This window comes from Heterocephalus glaber, unplaced genomic scaffold, assembly GCF_053883595.1.
Source record: "Heterocephalus glaber isolate CG9 unplaced genomic scaffold, H.glaber_assembly_v1.0 deba00000281, whole genome shotgun sequence".
Taxonomy (NCBI): domain Eukaryota; kingdom Metazoa; phylum Chordata; class Mammalia; order Rodentia; family Bathyergidae; genus Heterocephalus; species Heterocephalus glaber.
In genome coordinates, this window is record NW_028258139.1 from 13,735,741 (window position 1) to 13,763,482 (window position 27,742).

Consider the following 27,742-nt stretch of genomic DNA (forward strand, 5'->3'; position numbering starts at 1 on the left):
AGAGCGCTCAGGCTCCCCCTCCCCCGAATGCATCGACCCCTCCTTGCCCAACCTCTGGCAGCAGCCGGGCCGTCAGTTCCAATTATTGGCTGACATCACACTGCCCTCAGAGCCAGAGTGGCCAGGCGCAGGGGCTGCATATCTCTGCCTACACCAGGAATCCCAGCTCAGCCCTGCAGCAGTGACCTTGAGCTTACCCTCCTTACTCCCAGCTACTCAATAGGGCTGCACACAGCTGGGCAGCGAGGCAGGCCCACCCAGTGGGCACATGCCTGCAGTCACACCCACTCCAGGTGGGGACACATGCTCACAACATATCTGTGGCCACCTCACCTGATGCTGACCCAAACCGGCCCCTGCCACTCTCATGGGCTCCTTACTGGCTCAGATACAAGTCTCACAGCACGTATCTCCCTCTCCCACCCAGCTCCAGCAGGGCCCACAACCCCACAACCCATACATGGGACAGACAGGGCCTGTCCCCTGTGGCCTTGTGGGAGGAGCACAAGGCAGGGGTGCGCAGAGGCTGTGGGCTCTGAGCCTGACCTAGCCTCAGGGGGCACTTTCTTTCCGGTTGCAGGCACGTGGACCCACAAGGACACTGGGTGGCCACAGGCACCCCAAGTGGGCAAAGGGCAGGTGCGCAGCGTGCCCAATTAGGGTGCATGCCTTGGTGCATTACTAAGGACAGCAGACACTCCCACGGAGGTGGACCCAGGTGGAGAGAGTGTGGCCCGCTCATCCACCCCGTCCTATTTCTGTGCCCCCCCAGCCCCAGTGACTCAACGCATGTTACGGGTGGAGTGGGATGTAGGACTGGTGCAGGCCTGGTCGGTAGCAGAGGTGAAGGTGCTGTCTGTGGTGCTGGTGCATGGATGCTGCAGGTGACTGGGAAGGTGAGAAAGTGGACAGGGACAGAGCCATGGGCCCCTCAGCCCAGCACTCACCTCCACACAGACACGTAGATAATGACCAGCATGAGGAGGGTGAGTGAGGACACGCCACAGCCCACAATGAGCGTCACGGATGGCACGGTCGCCTTCTCCATCGTCTGTGGTGCCAGAGAGATCACAGGAGTGAGACGTGGGCCAGCGCACCCAGGCCACCAGTCAGTGGAGGTGTGGGGGGCGGCACCAGGGGGGAAGCTCCAGGGCTCCAGCCCCTCCACACAGCTCCTGTGAGAAGGCTTCTGCCTCAGCACTCCAGGGCTGCAGGACCTTCTCCACTGGGCTTTCCCTTCAGGGAACTCATGTCCCTTGCTGAGGGCTCCACCCACCCTCTGCCAAGCCCAGAAATAAGTCCCTTTCCCCATGATGTCATGGACCTCCATCCCGGGGAGACTCACCCACATCAGCAAGGTCAAGGACGCTAAGGCCTCCGGGATAGCTCTTGACCCCTGGCCCTGCAATCCCGGGGATGGGGGGACATGCCTGGGCCTCATCTGAGAAGCCCACCCCCAGAGCTGTAGCTCATGCCACTGGGCATCCAAGCCTTGCCCCAACTCCTTTCCCTACCCTAACACTCCTCCCATAGCCCACCCAAGCTCTACTCCTCCCTCTGGCAGATGCCTCCATTTATTTCCTTATCTCAGCTTATCCTTCTTGCCTAGCTGAGACTCACTCCTGCCTCCCTGCAAAGGCCACTAGGTGGCTGCTTGTTCCCACACCAGGGTCTTTGCACCAGCATTCCCCACCACCTAGCACACTTCCCTACATGTGGCTGGTGCTTTGGTCAGTTGGATCAAAGCTCACCCCCTCCTAGGGTGGCCAGGGTCAGGCCCACCCGTCCCACCCTACCTCCCTGCCACGTGGACAGCACAATCCCCAGCACCCAGGCTGGTCCCTCTTATATAGGAATGTGTTTGCCTTCATCAATGGCAGAGCTACCGTCCACACCAAGCACCACACAAGGAGTCAGAGAAAGGTCTGAGGTGCCCTTCCCAGCCTACTGCCCCCTGGCTCTCCAGAGGAAGTGAGTCAGGAGCCACACAGGAAAGCAGACCTGGAGAGAATAGGTTTCCTGTGGGTTGCCCACCTCAAAACTGGCATTCTGCCGGCCCCACTTTATATCTGACTTGCTGACAATTCATGGAGCAGCTCTCAGACCCCTGTGCGGCTGCCACACTGCAGAATGAGACTCCTAGCCACAGGCCCTGATGCCTTCTTCCCCTGTGTGGGGCTTTTAGCCTTCTCAGGTCCCCAAATCATCTCCCTCCCTGCTCTACCCACTCTGCCTGTCTCCTCTCCTCTCCTCTCTGAAAATACACTGTACCCTCCACTCATGCATATGCTCTTCCTGGGCCCGGCACTGGCCTTCCCCACATGGTGAGCACCACCTCCTCCTGGCTCCCCCTGTGTCTCCTTGGCCGTGTCTCTGGGTATCACCCTGACCGAGCCCATGACTCCTATTCTTTCACGGCCCCAGCTTAGTGTGCCAGGCGGATGAGTGAAGGTGTGAGAGGCAGGGGCTGGGGAAACTGAGAGAGTCACCCAAGGCTGCCCAGGCTTAAGCACATGGTGGCATGGCAGCATTGCAAAAAGGCTGACACACACACACAAACCTGCATTTGCACACAGAGCTGAGGATTCTGGGAGAAGGGAGCTATGGCCAAGAGCGCGGGCTCTGGGATCAGTACACCTCAGAACTTGCTGCAGAGCCTCAGCACCCACCTTGGAACTTGCTGAAGCGCCTCAGGGCTCACCTGTCCCCAGCCCCATTTCCCTGGGAGCTGCCTCACCCAGGTGGGCCATCAGCAATAAGTCCTTTGGACATGGCACTCAGGGCCAGCCCCAGGCACTTCACAGACACACCCCGGCTGCAGTGTTCTTCTTCCTCAGGCTCACAGCACCCCTAAGCTCTGGGCCTCTTGCCACCTTCCATCTACTGGTTGCCCACTGCTCTGCAAAGTCTCAGGCCTCAGCCACCACGCCCTGACTAAATGCACTGCCCTGGGCAGATCATATCAATTGTTACTTGCTCCGAGCGGCACCCCACCAATGCTCTTCGAGGTGGCTGACCTGGGGCTCCAGTCTCAGGTGACAGAGACCACACACCTGACACTCCACAGATGTGCAGACGCACACCAGGTACAAGCAGCACTTCCTGGGCCAGTGCCATGCTGGGCTCCTGGTGTGTGCTGGCCACCTTTGCTCCAGCCGTGCCTTCTCTGGAACGAGGTTAGCTCCTTCCCAAGCAGAGATGCTGCCATCCTCCAGGCAGGCTCTGATGACCCCGGAGGCAGGCTGGTTGGTCTTGCTCACCTCAGCTGTCTCCACCAGGGGTGTGAGGCAAGAGGGACAGCACTGCATCCCCAGAGGGGCTCTGCCTGCTCAGACCCCCTTCTGCTCGAAGCGGTGGTCCTCTGGGATCAGTCCCATCCATCGTACTGTGACCTTGGATGGCCAAATGGACAGGGCTACGTAGGGGGAGGGTAGACCTGATAAATGTTCCAAGGCAGGTCACAGGTGGCCGGGCAAGTGCTTTGTGCCTATGCCACGGCTGACCTTAGCCCTGACTTCTGTGGCCATCTGCCTCATCTGCCCTCATTAGGCCTGGAAGCCACCAGCCAACCCACCTGCCTGCCTGCCCCTTGTTCCTCCCCACCTGGCTCATGGTCCCTCCTGACAGAAGGGGACAGGCAGAACCTGGGGGATCAGGGTGCCTCATTAGGAAGGCCAGACCAGAGACCTCGAGGGCAAGAGACTGGCCCCAACTTCCAGAGAGGAGGCAAAACCAGGCTGGCCACCTGCTGTGGATCAGCTCCCATGCCAAGCTCAGTACAGCCCCAGGGCCTTTGTACGGGCTGCTCTTGTGCGCATGCTCTTCCCTGACCTTCAGTGGCTGACCGTTCTCTCAGTAAAGTCTCTGTCTCACAGAAGCCCTCCTGAACCAGCCTCCTGGTTCTCTGCATGGAGAGAGACACCATTCCTAGACCTCTCCAGGATCCTGCACCCCCTACTAATGGTTTTCCTTGTTTACATGGTTACTGTCCATTCCCATCACATGAACTTTCCATTCCCAATTTTCTCCCCAGTCCTCTATACACCTTACGTCCCTAGGGACTCCCTTCCGTCCTCAGTGTCCCCTTTCTCCTGTCACTGATCCAACTCTACCTATGACTCCCAAATGCCCACAAAACTAACCCAACTCCAGCCACAGACTAAGTCCTGAACTCTATCATGGCCTGGGCTCAGCTCACGCCTTGACCACTGAATCCAGTTACAGGCTAAACCCTGACCCAAGTCACATGCCAAGCCTTGATCTCAGTCACATTCTGAGCCCTGATGCAGGTCACATCCTGTGTCTTGATCTTGGACTGGTCATATGTGAACCTGAGCCGATCACACCCTGAGCCCAGATCCCGGCTGCACACAGAACGCTGACCCTGGCCATAACCTGCAAGCGGTCTATGCTCATCACAGAAGTAACACCGAAACCTGTGCTTTTGCAGACTATTTACTACGTGCTGGGCTGTGTCGAGCGCCACAAATACATCACCCAGTTGAATCCCCACCGCAGCTCCGGGACAGGTGGCCTCATCCCACTCACAGGTGTGACTCAGAGCAGTTATTCAACCTTTCAGCAGCCATGGCCGAAGGTGGCACTGCACATCTGCACCCACACCCTGGCTGCAGGCCCAGCTGGGGGCTCCTCCTGGCCTCGCCTCCCCAGCCAGTGTTTGCCCACCCTGGCTTGGGGGTCTGCCCCTGGAAGCTCATCTCTCCATTATCCCAGGCCCTTGTCTAAGCAGCCATCCCTTGAGGCCACAGCTTCTGCCCACTCAGACCCAACTCCCCATGCGCAGTGCAGTCGTCCACCCCCGCCAGCTATGGACGGGAGCACTGTCTCTCCTCACAGCAGCCCAGCTCAGCCATGGTCAACCCCCACCTGCTGGCTTGCTGTTCTTCCCTCACTCCTGCCAGGTTCCCTGGGGCACCAGGACCCCAGCAACACCCCCCAGTGCCTCCTTCCCAGCTCCCCTCTGCCTTACCTTAGCTCTGGCCTTGCCAACAGTGCCCACACCTCTACCTTTCCTCCCCCTAGACCCACACCTGTCTCCCACATTGCTGGCAGATGCCTGCCTTTCCAGTCTTCCAGGGATGGCTATCACTCCTCCCCACAAAGCTCAGCTGGTGAACTCATGTGTACCTGTAAGACCCCCATCCAAACCTGCTCCTGGGGAACTTTGGGAAGGAGGCTGCTGCACCCCAGTGTTAAACCCAGCTCTCCCTCCTCCAGCCTGTGCTGCCTCAGGCCTGTCTGAGCACCCATTTTCTATCTGCATCTATCCTGGGCCCCTCCACTGACCACTTAGCACTGTTAGGACGGGGATGCTATGGGAAAAAGAGAAGAGGACAGTGAAGGCGTCTTTTGCTCAGCTCTGGGAGCCCAAACAGAGCCAGGCACAGTCTAGCCCAAGAAAGTCACGCAGCCCAGCAGGGCTGAGCACTATCCCACCTTATAGACGAGGACACTGAAGCTTGGTCTCAAGGCTAGTGCATGGCTCTGTGCCAGCTCCTGCACCCTTGGCTTCAGCTGCTCTGTCTGATATATGAAGAGAGGGTGACCGATATGGCCCTGCTGGCCCTCTTCCTTTATGACCCCTTGCCTTGATGGTAGAAGTCTCCCATCCCCTTGAGTAGCCACTGACCTCTCCCCACAGGATAGGGTGGCTCTCCCTCTTCAGGCCCTGGCTCCTGAGCATAACACCCAGCCACCACCTTGCTCAGGGTTCTGACCTCACCCACAGTGTCCTCACATTCAGCCCTGCACACAGAGAGCCCCTCATTTTATAGGGGAAAACTGAGACTCAGAGGAATAGCTCAGGGCCACAGGTTGCAAGGCCAAGCCTGCATTTCCAGATTCCAGTGCTGGTCCCCCATGGCCCAGCCCTGGGCTGGGAGAAGGGAAAGGTACATGGTCATCTACCCTTCCTGCCTGGTCCCCGCACCCCCACAGAATAGCAGCCCCTGGAGATCATGGTGGGGCCCTGTGATGGCCAGGCCAGCCTTGTGGTGCCCCAAGTAGGTCGTGCAGGGGCAGCCTGCTACTTTTATGTTAACAGCCATCCAGCAGAACACCACCTCTTCCAGGGAGGTGCTACCTGGGTGCTACCTGGGCCTTGTCCAGAGAACCAGCAACAATTGCCTACAGGGCTGCCTGACAAGGGGGTGGGCACACTGGGGTCAGGGCCAAGGGCACAGACCTCTGTCCAGGCCAGATGCACCCTGAGTCCTTAGACAAGCCCCTAGCCAGACCCCAGTTTCCCCACCTGTCAACAGAGGAGTCCAGTGGCAATGACTTATCAGATCCCACACAGCCTGACCCTGTGCAGACAGCATTCATTGTCCACCTTAGCCAGTTTGCAGAAAACAAAGGGATGGTAGAACGCTTTTTGAGGCTTGGCACTGTTTTCCCCATTGAACCTGGGTTCTACCACGCTGGCTATCTACCCTCAACATCCAGGGAAGCCACACTCCTTCTCCAGCCTGCTCTCATGTCAGTGATGGGACCCTTCACACAGGGTCTGGGCTATTCTCCCTCCCCTCAGCGCAGGTCCCAGCTCCTGCCCTCTGTAGTGTGCTGCTATAGGCTTGCCTGCCAGGTGCCCCTGCAGGACCTGGGCCTTCCTAGGGCTGGTGGGGCAGCTTGATAGGCCCTGGGCTGGGACTAGCACCCAGAGCCCTGCCAGCAGGCTGGCCCCAGATACTGTTGCCATAGAAACTGGCAGCCCCCACAAGCATCCCAGGAACAAAAAGGAGGCCCCTGAGACAGTGGGGCCTGCCTGGGGACTTAAGCCAGGCCCAGCAGCCTCGGCCACCCTACAGCCCTGCCTGGGGACACGGCCACCTCTGCAGACAAGACTCCACTTACAGTAGGTGCTGAAGGGGTCATAGAAGGTAGCAGCTTCTCCTGCTGTGAGTCACTGGCAGGCCAGGGGAGCAAGGGAGGGGGTATACACGGGGCTGACCTCCCCAGCGCCAGAGCTCGGGACTAGGCACCCCTGGCTCCCTGGAGATAGCGCTCAAGGTCCCTGTCCCCATGGAGAGTGGACATGGGACCCACCATCAGGCACTTCCTAGGGGTCTCCAACTCCACACTTCCGCCGGCCTGGGCTCCCATTCATCCTCTCCAGGGGCCACCGGCAGCTGCCAGGCACAAAGATCCCCGGACACAGGAAGAGTAGGCACCCTCCCTTCCCCCGCTGCTCCCGCCCACTGTGCCCCCCCTCGCTGCCCCCACCGGGGGTCTCACCGCGTCGGCGCTGAGCTGCGCTAAGATGGCGAAGGTGGAGAGCCGGTCACACAGGCAGCGCGTCCGGAGGGCGTCGAGGGGCACCGTGCGGCAGCCGCGCCACGACCACGGCCCAAGCTGCGGGGGGGCGGCGGAGGAGGAGGGTCTGGGGGCGGCGGGACACGGGGGAGACAGGCAGCGTCAGCGGCGGCGGCCCGCTGGAGCCCCGAGCGCCGCCCGCCCCTGAGCCCGCAGCCGCACGCGCCCCGCTGCCGCCAGGCCCCGCTGCCCGGGCTCCCATGGCCGCCCGCCCGCCTGCCGTCCCCGCCGTCCCCGCCGCGCGCCCGAGCCTCAGAGAGCAGCCCGCGGGAGCGCGGGGCGCGGGCGCGGAGCGGAGGGCGGGGTTGGCCCCGTGCCCGGACGCCCCGCCCGCGGGAGGGGCGACCCGGAGAGAGGGGGCGACCGCAAGGGCACGGGGAACACGTGCCTTGCAAGGATGCTACGGACCTGGACCTGGGGGTCGGAGAGAGACCGCTGCGGAACGCCCAGCCCCACCGCCCAGGGCGACCGCTGGAGCTGGTGACCTTGGGACTGCTTCATCCCCCGCATCCACCTCCCCCGAGGCCCGTCTCCCCCGTTGTCTGCCGCTCCTCTCGAGGACAGACACAGCCCTCCCCGCAGGGAGGCAGCCCTGGGCCGGAAACTTCGCTCTGAGGCTTGACCCAGGCCCCTCCTGCTGTCTGACACTGCCCCGTTCCCATTTTAGCAAAAGGACTTGCTGCTTCTTGGTGCACCAGGAACTGAGCGGCTGGGCAAATCACTTCTCCTGCTGCCTTGCCACTGAGCCACATCCCCCAGCTTCCTGGCAGCCCTGTCCAGAGCTTGCTAGCTTTTCCCCCTGGCCCTGGCTATTGTAGCTAGTGCCCCAGGAGGGCCTCTCAGCAATCCTACCTGCCTCCCAGGGGCCCCCCAGGTGGAGGTGGAGAGGTGCACCCTAGGGAGTGGTGGTCTTCTGAACCCAGGGCCAGCAAGGCCTCACTCCTCCCTATGGCTCAGCACTCAGACCCAGCACTAGCACCCAGCACCTGGCCCAGGCCTGCAGGACATGAGCCCAGGGTCTCCTCGGCACTGATGGCCTTCCACAGCTGGCCCCAGAGTCCTTGAGCTATAGTTGCAACCTAAGCCAGCCACGCACGAGGATTCACAGGTGTCCCCTTCTACCCACCCTCTGTACCAATAGGAACTTCGAAGTGCAAAGCCAAAGAGGACTTTGCATTTGCACTGTGGACTGGCAATCTATCCAGCACCCTCCCTGCCGCCCCCTCCCCACCTCTGAGAGGCTCCTCTGATCAGACACCTGATTTCAGCCTCGGGTGCAGCCTAGCTACATGACCTTGGGAAGTTACTTAGAACTCCTGGCCTCAGCTTCCTCGGGGGTGGGGGTGGGGCAGTCTGGAGTGCATGCTGGTGCAGATTGCCTTAGATGGGTAGCTTTCTTCGCTCTGTTCTCAATAGCCCAAGAAGGCATCAGCAAGTTGTGCTGTTATTTTAGCCCATGAGGAAGGGACCTGCTCTGGGTAGTCTGGCGGGGGGGGGGGCATGAAGCACCTGTTTTTCGCTAAGACTCCCCCACCTCCTTGGAAGGACTTGCTCCAGACAGCAGCACCAAGACCCCACATCCCAGACAAGGCAGGACCAGGAGGAGGCCTAGGACTTGGGTGCTGAAGGGTTAGCTCTGGACTCTGTGACCCCAGGAGCACCCCTCCTCTTCCAGCCTGTCTGCTCACCCTGAAATGCAGTGTGAGCCTGAGGCAGGGCTTGGCAGCCTAGGGTTCCTCAAGGGGCTCTCCTCCCAGAGAAGGACCACATGGAAGGCTCTAGAAGTGCAGGCTCAGCTCTCACAGATGCCTCTATCTGAGTCTTCTGGCCTTGGCCTATCTGAACTGCACAGACCCCATGGGCATCTGTGGAGTCTCCCAGACTCCAGGCACTGGGATAGAGGCACCACTCCTAGCCTGTTGCCCTTTGTTCCTAGCACAGGATGCCCCAAACTCAAAGTCTCAAGGCAGAGACCCTTTCATCCTCCCCCTATGAATGAATGTGCAGGTCCTGCTGACCACAGGATGGGCAGATCTAGGGGTACCAAGGGATAGGGAAGGAGAGTGGGGGTCCCTGGAAAATTCTGGAGCTCTTGGTGGCATCCAGGATCTTTCACCCCACCAGAGGTTATACAAGGTCACACTCAGGTGTGCCCCTTCACCCTCTCCCTTCATCCTCTGAGCCCTGCAGGACAGGAGCCTCCAAGCCTTGGCTGGTCCCAACCCTCCCTTGTGCCTGAGGTGCCACGGAGGAAGTCCCAAGCCTGTTAAGTCTCAGATCAGACACACATGGCCAGTTTAGCCCAACCAGGAGACCCTAAAATGCCTGAACTCCAGGAATGTCCTGCACTGAATCTCTGCTCTGAAGTGCTCAGGCCAGGCATATGCACTCCTGCTCTGAGCTTCAGCCATCCCACCTGCCTGAGTATTGCTGGAAGGTGAGGGGAGCCAGGCTGGCCAGAGGCAGCAGCCTTGCAGGTTCCCAGCTACAATAGTGGGTCTGTAGGGCACCAGGCTGACACTGCTGGCCACCACTTGGGAGAGAGGCCAGCCTGGGAGCTGGTGACTGGCCTTGGGGGCCTTATCAATTAGCTTATCAGCCTTCTGGAAGCAGGGGAGGGCAAGGGGCTGCCAACCTGTTGAGGGGATGTGGCAGAGCAGAGAAGGTGCCTGCCTCTGGTCTGCATGGCATGCAGCAGCTAGCCACTCTGTAAGCTGCCTGGACCTTGGGCAGGGGCACTTGAGTGTGGGCACTGGGGCCCAGGTAGACCTTGCACAACTACCATGCAGATGCCCCAGCCTCAGCCTTCCACTCCTCCAGCAGGCCTGGCAACTTGTACCCTGGGATCATCCTCAGCCAGCTAACATGCAACTCATGGACAAGGACCTCTCCTCACCCTTCCCTATACCCCAATAACAGCTTCCATCCTGGACCAAGGCTTCCTGTGCATTTTATCATTTGTTCTCTGTAACAACCCTCAAGTCAGCTTTGTAAATAAAGAAGCCGAGGCTCTGAGGGGTAGTGGTTGCCCAAGGCCACATAGCAAGATAGCAGCAGGGCCTCAAATCTAGCTGTCATCCACCTGCCCCCCCCCCCACTGGGTGAGCCACAACTGCACTGGACTAAGCACTGGGACCCTCAAGGGCGTCCAGGAATCCTGATACCTGTGACTTGCCTCCAGGCCATCTGAGCCATGACGGCTTTCCAGGAGTTATAGAAGCCTTTCTGACACCACTGGACCTTGGACCTGACAGCACTGGAGCTTGGACTGACCCTTGTCAGGATGGTGCCTGAGGACCCTCCCATGTATCTGAGACATACACCTGAGAAAGGCTGGAAGCCCCCAGCCCTCTTCCTTTCAATGAGAGCCCTATCGAGCATCCTCTGACACTCCGATCCTGAGACACAAAATCTGGAAGTTCTTGCCCAAGTCTGACTGAAATCTTCCCACTGCAGAGGCACTTGTTCCCATCCCTGCGACACAGGTCATTCTCTCCTCATGCACACAGCCACTGCTTCCACACGTGGGAGACCATTTGCCACCTTTTGTCTGAGCTACAAGATCTGGGTCACAGAGCCAGGTCCTCCCTCCTGAGCCCAGGCCTAAGGAATCTGGGTCAGTCACACTGCTTCTCTGCAATGGGTCCAGGGCAAGAAAGGCTGGGGGCAGTGACACCTCCCAGGACCAGGAGAACAGAGGCTGGGGTTAGAGCAGGAGCCCCTCCCTGCCTGAGTAGGGACATGGGGCCCTCAGACAGGGCTCCGGAGCAAAGCTGCACCGCCCCCTCCAGGCTCTCAGGAAGAGCCCAGACATTGCCCACTGTTCTGCAGGCCACAGGTAACCTGGACCATGAGGACCTTATTACTTGAATCCCCCTCAAGGTCTCCAACTACCTCTAGGCCAGCAAACCCAAGGCACAACTTCCTGTCCTGCCCTCTCCACCTCTTCCTGAAAACAGGGCTACTGCACTGCTCACCAGGGGGCAGGTGCTCAGCCAGGACACCTAGAATGCACAGATGGATGGGCAAGGAGGGGACAGAAGCCAGCCAGGCCCCTCTTCAGCACCACCAACCTGCACTGGCCACACAAAAACCAAGTTCTTATGCTTCCCCTACCCCCATGCTACAGCGGGCCATTAGTGAGCCACAGTCCTATTTTCTTGGTGCTCCAGAGTCTGACCACTCTCAGCTTCTGAGGACCCTACTGGGACCCCTCCACTATTCCCAACAGCTATGGCCACCAGCCTCAGCCCCGCTGCCTGTGTCTGGCCTCCCCACACCTCTCGGCTCCCTCCTCACGTGGGTCAAAGGCCATACTGCTCCTGGGACCCACAGGGCCCACAGGGCCTGATCCCAACCTCCCTGAATGGACTCCCCCACTCTCCCAGGGCCACACTCGGGCTAGGGGTCCCTGCTCCCTGCACCCTGATGACCTCTAGCCCTCTCCATATTCAGCAGTAGCCACAGTCCTCATCGAGCTGCACATCCTCACCTCATTCACCCTCAGCTCCCAGACAGGCTCACCGCCTCGTCCCCGTGTCCCAGATGTGGTGGCTCAGAGGACACCCCTAGCTGGCCTTTGGGAGAGGATGGGTCCTTGCTTTCACTTAGGCAGCCCCCACAAGGTACCTGCTGCAGAGCCCCGGCCAGTGGGAGCCAAGGATTGGGGGACACTGAGGGGCACGCAGCCAGCCTCAGGTGCCGTGCTCACCCAGAATGTAGGAGGCCAGCAAAGCCCCAGAAGGGGGAGTGAGCTGCAGGGCCTAGCCCCTACCCCTGGGTAAACTCCCTCCTGGCCACCCAGATAGGGCAGTGGTCTCCCTGTGCAGTGGGCACCCAGCTGCCTGTTCAAAGAGTGACAGAGGCACACAGGACCGCATGCTCCAGGGACCCTGGAATAGTAATGCAGAGGGTGCACCAAGAGTCCCCCACCCGCCTACCACACCAAGGCCTTCACTGCAGCATGACGCCTCCTGCAGCCCACGAAGCAGGTGCTATTATGGGCTTGTGCACCATTGGGGTCCCTTGGATTTGATGGGCTAATTCACACTCCGATGTGAATGACTCACAAAGTGTCCTCCCACACAGCAGAAAGGAGCCATGAGTGGGCACAGCACGCCCCAGCAAGGGATCTCAGACACTGGTAGGGGGTGGGAATGGTGCTTCTGCCAACAAGGGTTTCTAGAGCCCTTGGAAACTTCTCAGCCTCGCCCTGGAGATCTTTCACAAGGTGGACTCAACCTGCTCAGGTACCACCCCCACTTAGGCCTCCCTCATCAGGAGCACCCCTCCAACCCACCACCAACCCTTTACCCCAGGTCAGGATTGGTGCTGCTGCTGCTGCCTCCAGAAAACCCCTCAAGTGGCCTCCTCCACTCCCAGCTTATCCTGTGGCCAGACTGCGAGAGTCCCAGGGCTCGGCCCAGGAACTCACCAAGGCCTGGAAATCCACAGGAAACTTTGGCTCAGTGACCTCCCACCTGACTGGCTTGGATTTTTTGGAGTCCAGCTGCCAGGCGAGATGCACGTTGCCCTGGGCCTGGTGTCCCTGCTGGCAGGCTGGCACTCAGGATCTCTCCCCACACTGGCCCTGCCTGATCAGCATCATGAGTCTGTGACCAGGGCCTTCAGGGTTTCTTAGGTCCATCATGCCAGATGCCAATCTCCTCGAGGACTCCTGCCTGGCGCCAGCCACGCTGAGTCAGGGCTTTCAGCCACAGGTCTCCCCCAGTTGGACCCCCCCCCCCCGCCACAAGTGCTTCCTGACCCATCCACCCCCTGGGCAGACACAGACGCCAAGGGCTGGCTGCCTGGCAGAGCAGGGCTCCTGAGGAGGGTGGAATACTGGGCTCCCAGCCCAGCACAAAAGCCATCTGGCTCGGGGCACTGGGGTCTTAGCACTGGTTCCCCAGCCCAGGGCCCAGCACCCAGACCACCTGCCTGGGCCTCACCCTCACTGGGACTCCCACCTGCAGCTCTGTTCCACCTGGCTTCTCCCTACTCTGCCAGCCAAGGGGCTACTGCTCAGACACTCACCCCCATGCTTCAGCTGTTGGTATCCAGCTAGGAGGGCAAGGAGCAGTGTGTTTACTCACCCAGCAAGCACCTGCTGGCCAGTGGGCAGTGGACACCAGGCACCCCTACAGGCACTGCCCTGCCTCTTGCAGATCCAAACCTCACCACCCATTGTAGCCAGCCCAGCCTTGTCTCCTCCAACTCCCTATCTGCTTATGAGCTCTTCCTCTGCTGTCTCCACCCTGGCTGATCCTATACGTCTGCTGCAGTCTGGCTCATTAATTGGGCCATGGTGGTTCTGCTTACCATGGGGGAGTGCAGGCAGCAAATTCTCCTCAGAACTGCTCCTGCCTCCAGCATCTCCTTATGTCACCACAACCTACAACCTCACAATGACCACTGAAGTCACTAGCAACCACATCAATGACAGCGTCAAGAGTATGGTCACTGCCACCACTGTCACCATCAGCACCATTGAACTGACAACGCCACCATCACTACTGCAGATACCACTGTCATCAGCAACATCCTCAACACCACACCATTAACACTACCATCACCATCATCACGTTACCACCATTAACACCCCACCGACGTATTACCAACACCACTGCTACCGCATCACCACTACCAACACTACCATGCTAAGCAACACCAATACCACCGTCATTCCCAATGCTACCACCACTGCCAACACCAGCACCATCACCGCATTACCACTACCAACATCACAGACCACCATCATGACCACATTATCATCTCCATTGCTAACGCCACTATCGTCAGCAATGCTACCACCACAAACACTATCATCATTGTCACTGTCTTCTCTCCATTACCAATACCAACACCATCATCAACGGCAACACCACCACTACAACACCATCGCTACTACAAACAATACCAACACTACCATCATCAAGACCACTACATCACATCATCATACTACCACGATCACCATCGTCACTACCGAAAGCGTCAATCACTCACTACCAAAAGCGTCAACCCCACACTAGTTACCAGTGCTGTTATCATCACTACAAACAGCATCCATGGCACAGTCCTTGCCACTACCATCACTGTAGCCCTCACCCCCATAACTGTCCCCTGATGGTCCCCACTTTTACCACATGCTCACCTATGGTTACCACCTTACCTGAACTATGAGCAATATCACCAGGGCCTCATCACCACCAGCACTTCATTTTGTCCGAACCAGAGCTGTTATTCTCACAAGGACTGATACCAGCACCAGCCTGACAGCCACTGTCACCAGCCTTCTTTCAGGACCATGGCCAGGAAACAGTGTGGGCCAACTTGCCACCCCCATCAAGGCATGGCAGCTGGACCCAGGCATCATACCTTCACCTGCCACACCCCAACCATGTACCCCTCCCAGTTTACCTCCCTCCCAAAGACCCTGTAACCTCAGTCATCCCACCTTTTCCCTCTTCGCAGGTTACCTCCACAGCAGAGGCAGAAGGAGAGCAGACACCCATGTGTCTGCTGTCCTCCCTGCGACTTTGGAAGTCCTTCCTTGTATCCACCCCCAGTCCTGCCTTCCTGCAGCCCAAGTCAGCCCTCCATGGATGAAAATAGTCGGTGGCTAGCCTAAATCTCACCACAGAGTGCCAGGGTGGTGGGCTCCTATTAAGACTTCTGCTGTGGTAAGTGAGCAACTTCCAGCCACTCCCAGGTGTCTCTCTGGCCTTGCCCTGCAGCCACACCCCTCCCCGCCCCTGCCATGCCTCTTCAAGGTTGCTGGAGCCATTTGAAAATGAGGTAGCCTGGTGGGGCCAAGGCCGTGGGCCTGGGCAGGGGATTGGGACAAGCATGGCCACCCTTCCAGTGCAAACTTCCTATATCCAGCCTGGCCTGTCTGACCTGGGTCAGAGCTGGCAGATGGTTGAAGGCCTGGCACACAGCAGGTACCCAAGAAGTTCTGCTGTTCCCTTCTGTACACCCTCACCCCAATTCCACTGCAGCTTGGCCACCTCCACAGCCCGACAGCTCCCTTCTCTGTATCTAAAAAGTGGTGTGGGGATTCCAGTGAGGGGCTGAGGGGTCAGCTGCTTCCACCCATGAGCACTCTGCTCCCTGCCCCCATCCCACCTGAACTACTTGCTCTGCGGCACTTACTCCAGTCGTTCTCTGCCTTGGGGCCTTTGCACATGCTGTGCCTCGGGTCTGGGTGCCTCACACCCTTTTCCCAGGTGGGGTCCAGCTCCCCTCCCTCCTCCCAGGATGTCCCTCTGGCCTGAGGTGGCACTGTGTCCCGACGACTGGCTCTCAGACTCTGGGAGGCCCTCCTGGCCTGCAGCCTTTCTGGCTCCTGTGTCTTACTGCCTAGCATGCCATTCACACATCATAACAGCCCTGTTTCAGTTGCAGAACCCAAGCTCAGGTGGCAGAGGGCTTGCTCAGTGGCCACTTCATGGTAAGGAGCAGGACCTGCCCCCACCACCAGCTCTCCCTGTTCAGGTGCCAGCAAGGTGCCTGCCTATAGTGAGCACTCTGAACCACAGGCTCCACCCTGGCACAGCCTCAGGGGTGGACAGGACCCAGTGGACCCTAGCCCAGCAGCCAGAGGTACTGCAGAGGCTTGGGGAGCAGACAGGACTCTAGGGAGGGGAGATGGAGAGGGAGACTGAGGCAGGCTGTACCTGGCAACATCTGCCATCTCCCACCTCGAAGCCCCTCCCCAACCAACCACATCGCGTGGGATTATCACAAGCTGTCACTGGGGTGGCTTTTTCTAGAAGAAAGAGGAGTAAGGATGGGAATCGAAGAGGGGATAGGGAGAAGGTGGCAGCCAAGTGACATGGGATAGAGTGGCAGGAGAGAGGGTGGCAAGGGAGGAACAGCAGCTCTGGCTATAACTGGCAGCAGCAGTGTGTAGCTGCCCCGTGGGCACCTGGTAGGCTCCTGGTGACACCTCTCTGGTCTGGGGACAAACACTGTCCCTCTCCCTACAGCAGCCTGGCTCCAGGTGCTCCGGTAAAGACAGACATGCCTGGGTTTGTAGAACCAGCCTGGGCAGGGCCTCGCAAGAATCCCAGAGCTGAGGTGGTGGCTATGGGACCCATTTCCCTGTGTGTCTTGGTGCTCGCCTCACCGGTACAAGGATCTTCACCCACAGCAGGAAATGGGGGGGCTCAACCAGGGCCCAGAGTCTGCTGTCCAGTCGAGTGGGCAATGTGTGGGGTACCTGGGGGCAAGCCTTTGTCACTGTGGTCGTGAATTCAGGGAATGAGTGAAGGAATGAATGGGTGAGCTCCCAGTCCCCAAGGGTGAGTGACCGCAGAAAGATGGGCACACTCCAGTCCCCTGGGCATAAACGGGGAGCACCTGCAGGGACTTGCTGCAGACAGGGAGGAGGGAGACTAGTACAGTGAGGGGAAGTAGGCCTGTGGAGGAGAGGCCCGGAGCAGAGGACAGAGGAGCCCAGGAGGCCTGCAGGGCTGCACTGAAGAGGCCAGAGGTGGGGGGTAGCCACCGCAGCTGCCCAGGCCGAAAAGCTGGGTCTTTTCCCAGCTATGGGGTCTCATAAGGGCTGAGGGAGATCCCTGGTGGGGCTGCCAGCCAGCATAGGGCAGCGATCCTCATGGCCTCAGACCCCAAGAGCCTGTCCCTGGGCGTGACCGCAGGACCCCATCCCTTCCCTCCAGCGCTGACCTGCCACAAGTCCCTTACAGCAAGGATGCTGCGGGGAGACAGCCTGGCCAGCACTGCTGCCCACCCAGGGCCAAGGGAAGAGGGTTCCAGAGGAGACACAGGAAGGGCTTGAGCTGGCGTGGGACTAGGACAGGGTAGTCTTGTCCCCAGACCTCCTCCTGCCCCCAGACCCCCTCTAATTCCCAGCTCCCTCCTACTCTCTACAGGGTGCATCCCAGGTTACCAAAGCAGCCTCTATGCTGAGACCACCCTCCGCCTTCCCCCTACTCTATGCCCCTGCCCCCATCAGGAACCAGCTGGCGTGGGAGAAATCGGTCTGGGAACCGGCCGCTGACAGCCACCTGGGGACCCTGCCAACTCCAGCTTCCGCTTGCTTCCCTCCCTGCCCTCTCCAAGGAAACCAGGGAGGACAGGAGGGGCCAGGCTCTTAAAGGGACCAGGGTGCTCACTCAGGCAGGGACCCAAGACAGGTCTCCCAGGACAGCTGGGAGACTCAACTAAGTTGACCTTCAGATGGTCCTGGGCTTGTCATTGGGCACTGAGGCCTCAGTTCCCCACCTTTACTACTGAGGAATAAAGGACCAACAGGCAAGAAAGTTTGTGAGTGTGAAACAGGGCAGACTTAGGGGTATCTGGCAGCTGTTCCAGGGAAGGAGTCCAGAGAGTGGAAGAAATCTACTCTGCTGCTCAGGTCCAGGGAAGCCCCTGTCAGGCACTTTGAAGGTCCTGGGAGCCCACAACCTGGCAAACCACATGACTTAGTTGAGGAAGAATCAGCTGCAAGACTTCTCAGAGCCTTTACAGTCAGTGGACTGAGAAGCTAGGGGACCCTGCCCTTCCCAGACCCCTCACGCTGCCACTGGAAGTGCCCTGGCCTGTTAATGTCCCAACCCTGGACCTCAGTTGAGCCACTTTCTGAGAGTAAAAAGGATAGTCTCTGGGGATCTTGCTAGTTCTGACTTTTATATTCTGTGTAACTCTGATCTTTTTAAAAAGTGTTTTAAAACTGCAAAATATTTGCAGTCCATTCAGAACTGCAGAGCTGTGTCCAGTATGTGGCTGGCCCATCAACTCCTCCACCACCAGCCTGTCTGTTTGTCCAGCACCTACCACCTCGCGGTCTACAGCAGACTGATTACTGTCCCCCAAAGTACATGTACATACACCCCTAGAACCTGAGTGGGATCTTTTATGGAAAGAGGGCCTCTGCAGTGTAATAAAGTTAAGGATCTCGAGATAAAATCATACCCGAGTTAGAGTGGACCACAGATCCAGTGGCCAGGGTCCTTACAAGAGGAAGAGAGGTCAGAGTCACAGAAAAGGGAGGGCTGTGGAGAGAGAGAACCTGAGGATGCATGTCCAGGGCACTGGAAGTTGGGACAGGTGAGGAAGAGTCCTCCCCCAGCCTACAGGGAGCGCAGTGCTGCTAGGGCTTCCGCAGTCACAACTGTGGCCTCTGGAACTGTGAGAGCAGAGGGCGGCCGTTTGAAGCTGAAGGCTGCCTGGTTGAGGGCATTGGGATGGTCTGTCAGGGTGGCCCTGAAGACTGATTCCTCATCCTCCCACGAGTGGCCGCCCCTTCCCCCTCTCAGCCTTCACCACCACCTCATCTGTCCATGTGCTCAGAAGTTGCCTCCCTGCTCAGTCATCGCTCATCAGCTGGTCAGTCACCTGCTTCTGCCTCCCCACCCTCACCTCACTCTTGCGCCTCCCCATTACCAACTGTGCCCAGCAGAGGGGCACTCACTCACCCTCCAGTGAGCCTTTGCTATACTCACTGCTCAGCCAGCACCAGCACTGGGCACAGGTGTGATTCCACATGGCCGTCACTGTCCTTTCACTCAGAGACAAGTGGCTGAGGGGCTGCACAGGGTGTGCTGTGTCATGATTGGTCTCTTCTGACTTGGGCCCTGGGAACTCTGCAAGGCCCCTTCCTCCCCTTATCCCACTCCAAGACCCCGCCCCCAGAACTTGCTGCCACTGCCAGGTCAGGGTATGGGGGACCAGAGACCTTGAGCGCTGCTATTCAGTCCGGGGTAGGGACCTGTTATCAAGGGTATTTGGGCCTGAGAAATGGAATTTGGTTATATAACACTGGCTGAAGGGCTGGGGGTTCCAGGGACTCCGGGCCCCGTGTTTACAGAGCATGGCAGATGCCTGGAGGTGGGTGCTGAGGCAAATGTGCAGCTGTGTGTGAATTACTGGGGGTGAGGTAGGTAAAAGGAGCTGCCAGTGGGCAAAGACTCTGGCTCCTTCTTTCCAAGAGAGATGTGTCATACTCTCAACTGTTGCATGTGGCTGGAAGAGGAGGTGGTCCTACAAACACATGACACACGTAATGCATGTGAATGTGAACAAGTCATCTCAGCTTCAACATGGAGTAGGCAGGGGTCAGGCTGTGACCAGGACTACGGGTAAAGCCTGTGATCAGATCAGGGCTCAGTGTGTGACCAGGACCAGGGCTTAGCATGTGACCAAGGTCAGAGCTTACATGAGTGACTGAGGTCAGGACACAGCATGTGACCCAGGTCACAGGGCTTAGTGTGTGACAAGGTCAGAGGTCAGGACCTGGACTTAGCATGTGTCAGACCGTGTTTGGGATCTGGGCTCCTTCTGTGCCTACAATAAGGGTTCGACTGTGTATCATAATTATGGCTCTAAGAGGTCACCTTGTCAGCTGATAATCACAGATGGCTTTCCTGTCCTCCCCTCCCCTAGAGCCCCCCACTCCCCATGCAGAATCCCTCCTTGGACTCTTAGTGCTTTCTCTTCTGAACACAGACACCCACACCAGCCCAGACCTAATCCAGGCACACCGTGGAGCAGACCCAGTTCTCACTGCCCAGTGCCCCTACTCAGGTCAACTGGGAAGCACCTGGCTCCTTGGTTCACACAGGCTAGGGGCCCACCAGCAGCAGGGGGAAGAGCCACCATCCAACAGCACAAAGAGGAAGCCAGGCCAGAATCAGCACCTCCCCACCACCCTCCTGGCCTGGATGCCTTAGTCACCACGAAGATTTTGTGGACCTGATCTCTGGGGCCTGGAGCCAAGCACATCTGGGGTGGCAAGCGGGTCATGGGGCATCCCCACAGCTGTGAGAGGAAGGGCAGCCCGAGTTCACACTGATGCCAAGGACTCAACCATGGTCCTCTGGCTGCCCTGTTGCTCCCCAAAAGTAGGCTTACTCCAGCCCCAGAGTCTGCCCTAGCCCACCCAGCATGTAGTCCTGGGTCAGCCTGGGCCTCAGGCAGTGCCCCTGACCAGCTGGGAATAACCAGAAACACGGGGAGAGCTGTCAAAGCCAGGACACTGGTTGCACTGGTATTTAAGCAAGCAGGAAGTCAGGCTCCCCAGGGCACCAGCATGACCAGCTAGGCGAACCAGGTGGCTACTCTGGTTGCTGCTGCAGCCAGTGAGCAGAACTGAGTGGCCCTGGGCGGGGTTGGGGGCTTAGTGGGGAGGATGGGTTCAACCTGTTTCCACAGCAACACTTCCATTCCCTGAAAATGCAGAACTCCAAGATGTCCCAAGAAGGCCACAGGGGGACAGCCTGGTGCCTGGGAGCATAGGGACATTTTTCTTGCTTTTCCTTTTTCCATTCTTCTCAGATCCCCTCTTTTGCATAAAAAGCTTATGTCACTTGTAAAACCCGAAGAAAGCCATCATCAACAACCAAAATCAGAGAGCTGGCTTCCCAGCCTGGCTCCCAGACCCACAGCAGCAATGTGAGGTAGCAGCCGCATCACAGGGCCTTTGCACAGGCTAGTCCTTCTGCCACCATGCTTGTCCTGAACCCCATCACACAGAGCTTGCAGGGCCGCTGCTCAGATATCACCTCCTCATGAGGTTTCCCTGACCGCTGCTCAGCAGCCCCTCACCGACACAGACCCTGTTGGCTCCAGTTCCTAGCACATGCCAGGACCCAACATTTCATACTGAGCCGGCTCTTCTGTCTTCACTGTTCCTCCTTGCTGGGGAGAGGAAGCTGAGGGCCAGGACATTGTGGAACAATGCCTCACCCATGGTCAGCAGTCACTGGAGGATGGAGGTGAGTAGGCAACTGTCCCATCCCCCAGAAGCACCCTCTCCTCAGTGCCTCTGTGCTGCCAGCCTCTGCTCCCCATGACCTCCAGCCTCCGTGTGGCTCCAGCTGCTCTTTTCCTGAACCCCCCCTCCACCGGGCCACCTTATCCTCTGCCTGTCACTACTGTCACCCCACAGCCCCCAGTGCCACGGTCTGCTATACACACTGCCAGCGCCTGGGCCACACTGAGCACTCACATGCTGCCTGGCCTGGGGAAGGTGTGGAGGGGGCCAGAGTGGAGTGAAGAGGGTGGGCAGTGGCTTCACTACCCTGACTGCCCAAACCCCCATGGGTGCTGGCCTGTCGGGACCTGATGCAAGCCCTGTCTGCCTGGCTCCAAAGCTCCACTCCTCTGCACCTCTGGAGCGCTCCTCCAGGCACTGCACCCCTTCCATCTGATCACTCCTCCTCACCTCCCTGTGATGGCACGTCCCAGCCTGCAGTTCCAGGCAGGGGATAAGCATCCAGCCTGTTCCTGCTGGCGCCTACTGGACATGTGACAGTGAACCAAGCACAGGGCTATGGGGCTGATGCAGTCCCTTGAGGACCCCTGAGCTCCAGCCCATCTGAATATTTGGAGTCTCAGGTTCCCCCTAAGCTGCCTGCATCAGCTCGGTGACACTATGGCCTCTCAGTGCCTGGTGCCCTGACACCAAGACTGCCTGCTCTGGGACAGGACCAGCAGGACGCTCCCACCCTCCCCACAAGCTGTGCAGGGCCATGGGAGAATGGGAGGGGGGGCTGGGAAGTGGTGGCAGAGGACGTGCCAGCACCCAGGGGAGCAGGGAGGGCAGCCCCCACCCTAAAGCATGCCCCTCCCCTGTGGACTGTCCCGCAACTACCCCACAGCCTAGAGCCACTGAGCCCGGGTGAACTTACACATCTGTCTCATCCCACAGGATGCAGGTCTGGTTGGTTGTGCCCTGGGAGAGAAGGGGGGGAGTCAGGACATCTGCCCTGCCCCACCCAAGGGTCCTTGACCGACCACCCACAGGTACACTAGGCCCTGCCTGTGTGGCTCCCTGAGAAATGACACGTTATGGGGAAGCTGCTCCAAGAAGGCTGAGGCCCAGAACACAGAAGGGGCTGGACACGGCCATTCAGGCCTGGCTCAAACCCTAGTGCCCAGTGAGTCTCAGCCAGCTCCTGTCCCCTTCCAAGCCCAGACGTGATAGCAGGCTGGGCCATGTGACCAAAGCCCAGCCCTGATGGGGTAATGGGAAGACCCTTACCTGAGGGTGAGTGGGTAAGGTGGGCTCCACAAACACCCCCATCTGCTCATGTCCTTGGTCCCACAGGTATGTCCAGGAGTGCTCCAGGACATTGTCCCTACTAGGCCTGCTGTGCCAGTGGGATTCATGCTACTCAGAGAAAAGGACACTCTGCATTTACGGGACCAAGTTAGTCTTCACCCATGTGATAAGGGAGAGAGTCAAGGCACAGAAAGGTTGAAAAACTCCAAACTGGAAAGGACAGAGCTGGGTTCTTCCTATGGCTTCCCACAGCCCTGGCCTGGAGTTTGTGGCCTGGCTCTTCCCTGATTGGGCAACATCTCCCTTGGAACTTCTGCCTGAGATCATTCAGGGGCCAGGGCCAATAGGGCTAGAGGAGTTTTGACTGTCACTTCCCTGAATGAAGACTGAGAGGCCCCAGGATCTCCCTGGAGTCAGTCACCTCCCCAGGCCCAACCAGGCATCCCTGTACACTTGACCTTTGGGAAGTCTTACTAGCCTAGGGTCACAGAGCAGCAGGGCCTGAAATCGAGGCGCCTGGCCCAGGGTGTTCCAGGAGGATGCTCCTGACACTAAAATCCCAGGGGCTCTGCAGGGGTGGGCTTGGCAGTCTGCTGGGGTTCCAGCAGAGGGGCCCCCACTTCCTACTCTCATGGGTATACTGGCTGTGGAAAGGGAGGGGCCCGGTAGGTGAGCCAAGGCCTCGTGCATGGTCAGACAGAAGCAATCGCTGCACGCAAACTCGTGCACCTGGGACACTCACATTGTACATGTGGGCAAACTCGATCTCCAAGGGTGTGAGCAGGGAGCGGGGTGGGGGCTTCACAGTCACAGAGATGACCTTGGAGTTGAGCACGGTCGTGTTCCTGGCAGGACAGACGGGCAGCAGCGTCACGCACCCAGCCTGTGTCCTCTGGCCTGCCACCCTCACCGCCTCCACACAGCCCAACCTCCACCTCCTCTCACCCTGGCCTGCCCCTTGCTCCCGCTGGGGGTCCGGACCACCCTGCCCGCCCGCACTGCCCACCTCTGCAGAGCCAAGAAGCTGCCCAGATTTCGATAGAGCACGGTGCCGACTACGAACACAGATGAGTCATCCGCCTCTGGAAGGGAGCACCTGGTCGCCCGAACTGACCTGCTGCCCGGCCAGCCCTCGCGGGTCTCCTCCCCTACCCGAAAGTACACATCCAGGGCCTTCGGGAGCTGGGAGAGGGGAGAGCTGCAGACCCTCCCCAGGTAACCCCCAAGGGCTACGTTGGGGCCAAGACTGGCTTCTCTCCTGGGAACCGGAGCCTTGGTCACCGTGCTTCAGCAGTCCCTGCCTCTCCCACAGTGAGCTGGTCCACCTGTCCACTCAGCTCAGCCCATCAGGCCCCAGGAGGGCAGGGAGGGCTTCCTGGAGGGTGCTAGCTGGGGACCACAGAGGAGCAGCAGGGATGCCCTGCCTGATGCGGACTGGGCTGGACCCCAGCTGAGCCTCCCAGGGTGCCAGACTCTGGGCCCAAGTCTCCTGCTTCCTGGGCCTCACCTGCCACGCCCGTGGAGAAGACAGTCTTGGATACTGTTACCCTGTCCTCCGGCACCTTAGCCCAGTCGCCAGTGGCCCGCCAGCCCTTCATGGGGAAGCTGATGTCAGTGGCACTGCTGGCAGGAAGCTTATGGATGCTAAGGACTGGGGCAGGAGAGACAGAGACAGTCACACTAGGAGCCTCAGCCTGGGTAGCAGCGAGGTGCAGGAGTGCCTGCAGATGGGAGTTGGGGACTGCTGCTGGGGATGACCTCCCACTCTCCCCAAAGCCCTCGCCACTCAGGCTGCAGACCCCAACCCTCACAACCCGGAGAGGCAAGTCCCCAGGGCCCGTGGGTCCCAGACGGGGACTGTGAGGGGCAGTAGGTATGGCCACAGCTCCAGAGGCCAGGCCCTGGCTTGCTCTTGATGAGATCCAAGAGGTTCCTACCCAGCCTTGCAGGACCCAGACTAAGACTCCAGACCCCATGTCCCAGCAAAGGTCAAAGTTGAGTCAGGGGTCTGTCTTGCGGCTATAGAAGGATCCACAGGGAGCCATCGCTACCTGGGCATCCTCCCTTCCAGGGACACAGGTCAGCTGCCTCTCAGTGCTGTGGCTGCTCTCTCACTTTCCCTCACTGTTACATAGGGTGGGTAGAACCTGGAGAAATGGTGGCACCCTGGTGGGGTTGGGGGCAACTAAGCTTCCTGCCTTTGTGAGGCAGTCCAGGGGTATGGGTGGGCTCTATGCTCCGGGTCCCTGATGGAGGGCAGCAGGTATGGAGAGGAACTGGGGACAGAAGAGCAAGCTTGGGGAAGTGTGGCTGGGAGAGAAATCATTGGTGCTGGGCCCTCTGCCAGTGGAAACTGTCCCTGGGGCCTGGCTAAGACCACCCAGGCAGAGCCCTAGTCCCACCTCAAAGACAAAGCCTCTCAAGTTAGGGCTCACAGACTCCTCAACCTCATGAGCCATGTACTGGGCCTCTGCCCACCACTCCTGTGCACACAGGGCCAACGATACGGCTGGTGGACAGAGGAAGGACCCTCCTCAGGCAGGTGGCTTCTATGGCCTCCTTCACCCGCTCTGGGTGACACTCCCCTCTTCCCCCAGAGCCTCACATCCTGGCCTCTCACACAGATGTGGGGAGAGAAGGGCCTGGGAGGCTCTGGTGGCCCTCATGGAACTATGGGCCCCTACAGGGTGTTCCTGCCCTGCCCTGTCCTGCCCACACCTTTGTCAGGCCACGCGTTGTGCCTTCTCTGCTGCCCTGATCCTGCCTTGGTTCTCCCGACTCCCCTAACCCCTGCCACCACGGACCTGGTCCCCTCTGTGGACAAGGGGGTCTTCTCTACAAGAGGCCCCTGAGACAGTACTGCTCCTCCTCTCTGAATCTTAGCACCCAATACAGCCAACCCTTACTGCTGAATGTATGGCTGTGAATGGTCAAATTCTTACGTCCCAGGCCCACCCTGAGAAGGCACTGAGAAGGAGCAGTGGACACACACACTCCTTTTGAAGTACACGTGGATCGGGGAAAGTAGACATGACCATGGCGGGTGATGACATTTCCCAATAGGGCAGTGGGGAAGTCCTCCCTTTGGGGGTGAGTTTGGAGATCTGAATGAAAAGTGTTCTGGGCCAAGATCTAGGAGAAGCACATGCCAAGACAGAGAAAGGAGGTGCCCTTGAGGTGGAAGGAGTGAGGAGTGAGGGGCAGAGTGCAGGAAGGAGGAGGGGACCATCTTGCTGCAGCAGGGGAGGAGTCAAGGGCTCTGAGAACGACCCTTCAAGAGACGGTCTTGCTCTAGCAGTGGACAGTGGGGAGGTGCACAGGCTGAAGTAAGGGGACTTCAAGGTTCTAGAAGGAGCTCCAACTCGAGCATTGTATGTGAAAAGCCTCTTAGACACCCCAGACAACAGGAGATGCTGGATCTGGATGCAGGAAGCGGTGGGCAGGAGTTTCAGGCCTGGGAGGGAAGAAGCCCAGGGAGCCTGGGGCTGCTTCCTGGGGGTGCAGGTGGGGAAGAGACCAGCCAGGGTTGGGGACAGTCCAGCCTTCGAGTGGCAGGAATGTCTTCTGCCCAGTGGAGAAGGGAGAGGGATGGAGGGAAGGCAGGAGGCGGCCAGCAGCCAGGGGCCACACACTGCCTGGGGTGGAGCTGGGGGACACCGGGGGGACACCAGGGACTGACCACAGGCTGCGCATGGTGAACATCATGCACTGGTGACCCGGACGCAGAGCAGAGGCTGATGCCTGATTAGGTGGCCAGCGTACAAAGGGAGCAGAGAGGAGGAAGGACTGCAAAGGTGGGTGCTGGGAGCTGTGTAGAGCCACAGGGGAGGGACCTGGCACAATGGGGTCATCTCAGGCACCAGTGCAGGCTAGGGAGGAGGGCCAGGGTGGCACGTCCTATGCCAGCGGCTTCCAGGTCTCAGGAGCCGAGGGTGGGGCTTGAGCAGAGAAGCAGGGTCTGGGTGAGTGGGTGATGGGCTGGAGCGCGGTAGGGGACATGTTTACACCATGTGGAGTGTCAGGGGTGGTTTGGGAGGACAGAAGGCCCAGGTGATGGCAGGCAGGACCCTGTGAGAACGGGTGTCACCGTCCCGAGGGACCTGAGGGACTGCAGATGCTGCTCTGACCCAGAAGGGAGTGGGGGAAGCTAACAGGACTGCAGCCTGCGGGATGTTCCAGAGAGGGACACCACAGCACTGATCAGATTGGACCCTGAGGATCAAGGTCCTCAGGGGACAGAGGGCCAGTGCAAGGGATACACATGTGCAGTCCCCCCAGTAAACAGGGTGCTGATGAGAAGCTCATTCCGCCACGACCCAGGGAGACCTGGATGAGGGACTCTGGGGGGTGGTGTCTGCGGTCTGAGCACCTCGATTCCAAGCTGGTGGTGGGGATGACCTCAGAGGGACACAGAGGAGGGAGGGGGGCCCAGCCCGGGAGCCCAGGGCACAGGACGAAGGCAGTCTGTCCCCCGAAGACTGTAGAGGTCAGAGTCCTGGGGGACAAAGGGTGGCCAGGGCCATGGGGGAGTTTGCTGCTGATGCACGGGGGTTCCCTGATGGCTTAAACTGGGTGGGTGTGAGGGGAAGTGGGGTGCATGTGGGGATGAGGTAAGTGGAGTACAGAAGTTGTAATGGTAGGAGATTATGGCGTATGCAGGGTGGAAGAAGGGCTGCACAGACATATGGCCTGCACGGGGTGTGCCAGAGCATGTGGAGTCTGTGGGGAGCTTGGGGCGTGTAGCAGGCATGGGGTGCACTGGTGCATAGGGTGCCAGGCCATGAGCGTGGCTGGAGGAGCCCAGGGTCTGTGGTGACAGTGGGTGGCTTCCCTGAGTGGCCATCGGCTCAGGGTTGGCTCCTGGGTTGTGAGTCATGGTGGGCCGGCACCGTGAGGTGCTGGGCCAGAAGGCTGAGCCCTTCCTGGGCCATCCCTGTATGGCTGCACCAGAGCCCCTCTGTCTGGGCTGCTGCACCTCTCCCAAGAGAAGAGGGCCTGGGAAAGAAAAGGGGCCCCTCAGAAGGCTGGTGCTGTGCAACCCACTGGCCAGAGCCCTCCACAGCATCCAGCTTGGCTACTTCTGTCAAATGAGAGCTGGGCCCACTGGCCTCAGGGGTACTGCAGCTGTCGGAGCCCTGGGACCTTGAGCTCCTAGAGTGGAGAGCAGAGCCAGCACAGGGGCTCAGCTTAGAAAGTGTGGGAACATTTGTCTGGCCCAGGATTGCTCTTTCTGAAGGGACGTTTAGCATGGGGAATAATGGCCAGTCTCAGCCACGTCCCTGAAAACCAAGTCTTCCCCCTAGGAAGGGAGAAGTTTCCCTCCCTGGTACTGTTTGCATCCTAGCTGGGGTCAGCACCTACTCCCAGGTTCTTCCATAAGGG

General features: G+C 59.1%; 1 protein-coding gene across 8 annotated transcripts in view; it reads right to left on the bottom strand.

Annotated features, from left to right (window-relative positions):
- The window catches only part of Adgrb1 (adhesion G protein-coupled receptor B1), a 76,214-nt gene that overhangs the window by 19,235 nt on the left and 29,237 nt on the right, over window positions 1–27,742 (bottom strand). For all 8 annotated transcript variants that reach the window (XM_087186890.1, XM_021251342.2, XM_087186894.1 and 5 more), the window contains 6 exons: window positions 23,868–24,011; window positions 23,367–23,442; window positions 23,103–23,205; window positions 21,987–22,030; window positions 7,255–7,399; window positions 948–1,051 (listed from right to left, as the gene is read on the bottom strand). In XM_087186890.1, the coding sequence (XP_087043016.1) occupies window positions 948–1,051; window positions 7,255–7,399; window positions 21,987–22,030; window positions 23,103–23,205; window positions 23,367–23,442; window positions 23,868–24,011 (616 nt within the window). The remainder of the gene's footprint in view (window positions 1–947; window positions 1,052–7,254; window positions 7,400–21,986; window positions 22,031–23,102; window positions 23,206–23,366; window positions 23,443–23,867; window positions 24,012–27,742) is intronic.